The 4,796-nt window shown below is 52.2% G+C and overlaps 1 protein-coding gene across 1 annotated transcript; it reads right to left on the reverse strand.

Moving 5' to 3' along the window:
* Nucleotides 1-1,773: 1,773 nt before the first annotated feature.
* LOC139051552 (uncharacterized) lies at nt 1,774-4,335 on the reverse strand. Its single transcript, XM_070528520.1, has 2 exons — nt 2,840-4,335; nt 1,774-1,829 (listed from the first exon to the last, which is right to left on the reverse strand). Exons 1-2 carry the CDS (start codon nt 4,068-4,070, stop codon nt 1,774-1,776), a joined length of 1,287 nt encoding a protein of 428 aa, XP_070384621.1. The 5' UTR covers nt 4,071-4,335.
* Between the last annotated feature and the right edge of the window lie 461 nt (nt 4,336-4,796).

Below are 4,796 nucleotides of genomic sequence, written 5' to 3' on the forward strand. Positions count from 1 at the left end.
CGGGTGGGTGAGGGTCTGGACGTCGACCTCCCCAATTAGGCTTGTACAGAAGGAGCTCCGATTTTTGTGGGGAACACGCCAGGCCGCGCGGTTCTACTTATGCAACGACCTCGTTGATGGCTTGCTGCAGCGTGTCTTGGATGTCCCCGTCGCTGCCCCCGGTGACCCACAGGGTGATATCGTCTGCGTAGAGGCTATGCTTGAGGTTGGGGATGCTAGCTAATGCAGGCGGTAGTCCGAGCAAGGCCACGCTAAACAGAAAAGGGGATAGAACCGAACCTTGCGGCGTGCCTTTACTGCCGAAGTGAATAATTGGCGACTGCAACCCTCCAATGGTAATGGTGGCCGTGCGACCTGTAAGAAAATTCTTTACGTAGTTATAGGTTCGATGGCCAACCTGGAGTTGGGCCAGTTGGTTCAGTATGGCCTCATGCGTGACGTTATCGAAGGCCTTGGTTAGGTCTAGCCACAAGATGGCTCTGGTGTCCAGCCTGGAGGTTTTGTCGCCATCGATAATTTGGTGCTTGAGCTGAATCATGATATCTTGAGCAGAAAGTTTCGGGCGGAAGCCAATCATGGTATTGGGGAAGAGGTCGTTGTCGTTCATATGTCTGTGTAAGCGTGTGAGGATGACGTGCTCGAGGACTTTTCCGACACATGAAGTCAGGGAGATAGGGCGGAGGTTTTCGAGTAGGAGGCGCTTCCCGGGTTTGGGAATCATAATAATTTTGGCTTCTTTCCATTGTGAGGGGAGGTTTCCAGTTTCCCAGTATTCGTTAAAATAAGCTGTGAGGGCTAGTATAGAATCCTCATCTAGGTTGCGAAGCATTTTATTAGTAATGCCATCAGGTCCCGGGGCTGAGTTAGGGCGGAGTGCGAGGATGGCTTCACGTACTTCTGCTGCTTCTATGGGCACGTCCAGGTGGTCGTTATCGGTGCCTGTGTATGGTGGAGCGGGTGTAGTAGGTTGAGGTCCTATGTATCGGTCTATCAATTCTTGAAGAACTTGTGCGTCCGTGCCAGAATGGGTGTGAATAATTTTTTGCAAGTTGTGCTGTTGTGTGTTCTTGCTGTTAGCCGGATCGAGGAGGCAACGGAGGATATTCCACGTTTTGGGCAGGTTTGGTTGCCGCTCCATGCTGTCGCATGTGCTGTGCCAATTTTGACGAGTAAGTTGTTGTGCGTAGTCTTCGATTTCAAGGGTGAGAGTGCTAATACATTTCCTGAGCGTTCGGTTGAGCTTGTTGCGTTTGTATCTGCGTTGCAGACTGGCGAGGGCTTCCCACATATGCAGTAACTTGCTATCTGCCTCCTGCAGATTGGCTTCTTCAGGCACCAATTTAGTGGCTTTGCTCGCGTCTTGCAGCAAGGATGCGACCCAATCTTCGTAAGGGGGTTGGGTACCCGAGAAAGAGGTGAGGGCTCTGGCCTGCCGGAAAGCGTCCCAGTTCGTTATGTGGAGTTCACGACCCTTAGGTTTTCGCGGGCCCGCTCGAACTGTTGTTTGGATTAAATAGTGGTCACTGCCCAAGTTGTCTTGTGTGTTGATCCAGTCTGCTTGTGGAATTCGTTTTGCGAATGTCAAGTCCGGAGTAGTATCTCTGCTAACGCTGTTTCCCATACGAGTGGGAGAAGTTGGATCCGTGACAAGAGTAATACCTAGATTCTGTCCGTCAAGCCATAGTTGTCTTCCCTTTCGGCGGTCCATTGGGTATCCCCATGCCACCGCAGGGGCGTTTAGGTCCCCTACGATGAGCAGGGGGGCTCCCCTAGCTAGTTGATTTGCTTTGGTGAAAAGTCGTAGAAACCTGTGTTGTTCTCTGGGGCTGCTGTACACATTTAGGATGAAGAGGCTCTGTTGCTTGCGCCTTGCAGACGGGATGATCTCCAGAAAAATGTGGGCTGCTGTATCAATGCCTGTGTGATGCTGTATAACCGGAATGTTTCGCTTAACTAGTGTGGTTACTTGGGGCCTGCGGTTATCATTGCAAACTGCGGTGTATGCCGCGTATCCCGACAGCTTAGCCGCTTCTCCGGTCTCTTGTAATGCGATAACATCAGGGGAAGTATGTGGTGCGAGAGACGTAATGTATTGCTCTAAATGTGCTCGCTTTCGCCGGAAGCCCCGGCAGTTCCACTGCCAAATGCAGTAGGTAACACGTTCTGGATTACTCGCAGCCATCTTTGTCGGGACGCGAGTACGGCTTCTTTAGGGGACCTGCTCTGGGACGGAGTAGGGTGTTTTCCAATTCTGTCAAACGGGTGTTGTGATTTTGAGCCAAAGTTGCGACCATGTCTTGAAGCACTTTGCGCGTGTCGTCCATGTCTTCCTGTCGCTGTTGTTCTCTTGCCACAAAGGCTTGCTCAATTCTGGGCAGTAGTAGTGTTTCTAGTTTCGCCGTAAGGAGGTTGTCCATTGCGCGTTCGAGAGCTTTTGCAATGGAGGCGTCGAGCAATGTGGCAAGCTTACAATCTAATGCTTCGTTGTTCGGGTTGCGTTCTATCCGCTGTTGCAGCTCAGTGAGGGCCTCACAGTTGACATTTCCTTCTGAAGGGTATGCTGGTGTTGCCGCTTTTGAGATTGGTTCGAGAGCTTTGCGTTTGTGCGAGGTTGGTTGTTGGGTGGTTTGCCGGCAATCTATTGCAGGAACAGGAAGGATGTCTGCATTTGATGGTAAATGTTTGGGTTGTGTGTCTGCAAGTTGTGATTTGAGATTAGCGTTTTCTGTCTTGAGTTCTTGTATCTCAGCACGTAAGGATCGGAGCTCCTGCATGAAGCTGTGCATGGTAGCGTCACTAACTGTGTTCACTGGGGTTGCTATAGGTTGTCTGGTGTGACCTGTGTGGGAGACAATGCTGGCCCAGCTTACCTTGGGGGGTGCGTCTTGCACTTTGACTGTGGTCGTTCTAAGGCTTGTGTTTCCTTGCTGCTGCGGCGGTGTTGAATCCGGTCCGCTCCCAGAGTGACTGCGTCCTTGTGACTGACTGCGACCTCGGGAGCGGCTGCGTCCACGAGACCGACTGCGTCCTCGTGGATTGCTGCGTTCGGGAGCCTGCGGTTGTAGTGTTGACTTCGGTGTTGGCAGAGCTGAGTCTCCATTTGCAGAAGTCGATGGCCCCATCTCCTGGTCAGCTCCTTGTTGTCCCAGTCGTAGGCGTTCCCATCGTCGTTGGAGTAGGAGGTGTGGTGTCTGGAAGCGGCGATGGCAGGACTTATCACCAGTCGGGTGGTCTTTGCCGCAGAGCGCGCAGCAAGGGTGACAGGGATGATCATCCGGTGGATTTACTGTGTCACAGCTCTTGCATTTCTTCTGGGTTGGAGTGGGGCATACATCGGCCCTGTGGCCGACGGTCCCGCAGATGTCGCAGACCTCGATGCGCTTCTTATGTAGAGAGCATTTGTATTCTGCTCCGCGGTAGTAGACATGGTACGGTACTTGCTTTCCGTCGAATACGATGAGCACTGAATTAGTCTTGCCCATGCGTCGGGCCTGCAGAATCGTAGGGTTCTTCTTGTAAATGAGACTGTTGGTAATGTCTTCGTCCGTGTCATATGAAGGGATGTTATGTATGACTCTTTTGGCTGTGTCCTCCGGCGGTGTGACGTATGCTGTGGCAGCGTAGCGGACTGCTCCGATGGGGAGACTGCGGATGCGACAGTATTTTTCGGCGTTAGACATCATTGGCGTGCTAACTACAATGACATTATTATCCGTGCATGAGCGGTAAATGTCGTCCTCTGCTTCTTTGGTTGTAATGCCCGTGATCTGTAGTATTGAGTCGCGTATCTGGGCGTCTCCTAGTTTGGACACGTTGAAACCGTCTCTTGGGCGTATGACGATCTTGATATCATTCTTCGGAAGTCGTGGTTGCCGTGGTGCACGTCGGCATAGTGCGGGCTGCTCGGTACTCTCGGTGCGTGCGCTTGCTGTTGCATGGAGGGATCCGTGTATGAGTAGGGATGATGCCTGCGTAGTCTGTCGTTGCTTACGGTGGCTGACAAGCCACCCTGCTTCAACGGAAACTTCTTCGGGGGCTATTTTCGTGCCTTCAACCTCTACTACCTCCATGACGAGGGGAGGGGCTGCACTTACTTGATCTCACGAGGGTGCGAGTCGTTGGGCGAAGTCCTCGGGAGCCAGGACTGCGACAGCGACGCCGCGCACCTTCGTAGCTGCGGCGCACCTGTCTCTCGGCCAGACGGAGCAGCTGAAGGTCTTGTTAGGGTTAGCAGTCTTGTGGTCGTAGAAACCCTTGTCCTGGGTCCCTGGCGTCGGGACTGGTCTTGATCTGTAGCGGACCACTTCCGGAAGCTGGTTCCGACGTTAGTTTGGGTCCAGCGGTGATTGTTTGGCCACAAGAGTTTGAAATATACGGAGCCCATACGAGGCGCGTGCACTCCGTGAGCGTCGTCGTCGTACGATAGAATTGAACAGGCTCTCAGGAACGGAGGAAGCCTAAAAACAGTGAAGAAACTAGGAATAGGCAAGAATCAGATGTGTGCGTTGAGAGACAAAGCCGGCAATATCGTTACTAATATGGATGAGATAGTTCAAGTGGCTGAGGAGTTCTACAGGGATTTATATAGTACCAGTGGCACCCACGAAGATCGTGGAAGCGAAAATAGCCTAGAGGAATTCGAAATCCCGCAGGTAACGCCAGAAGAAGTAAAGGAAGCCTTAGGAGCTATGCAAAGGGGGAAGACAGCTGGGGAGGATCAGGTAACAGCTGATTTGTTGAAGGATGGTGGTCAGATTGTTCTAGAGAAACTGGCCACCCTGTATACTCAATGCCTC

This window comes from Dermacentor albipictus, unplaced genomic scaffold (genome assembly GCF_038994185.2).
Source record: "Dermacentor albipictus isolate Rhodes 1998 colony unplaced genomic scaffold, USDA_Dalb.pri_finalv2 scaffold_12, whole genome shotgun sequence".
In the NCBI taxonomy this organism is placed as follows: Eukaryota; Metazoa; Arthropoda; class Arachnida; order Ixodida; family Ixodidae; genus Dermacentor; species Dermacentor albipictus.

Bases quoted from the DNA above. Each gene is read 5' to 3' on its own strand.
- LOC139051552 (XM_070528520.1), bottom strand. From the start codon at position 4,070: ATGGAGGTAGTAGAGGTTGAAGGCACGAAAATAGCCCCCGAAGAAGTT. The intron at 1,830-2,839 runs GTCACACCAGAC...AAATGTGTACAG, and splicing joins CAGCATTGTCTCCCACACAG to CAGCCCCAGAGAACAACACA.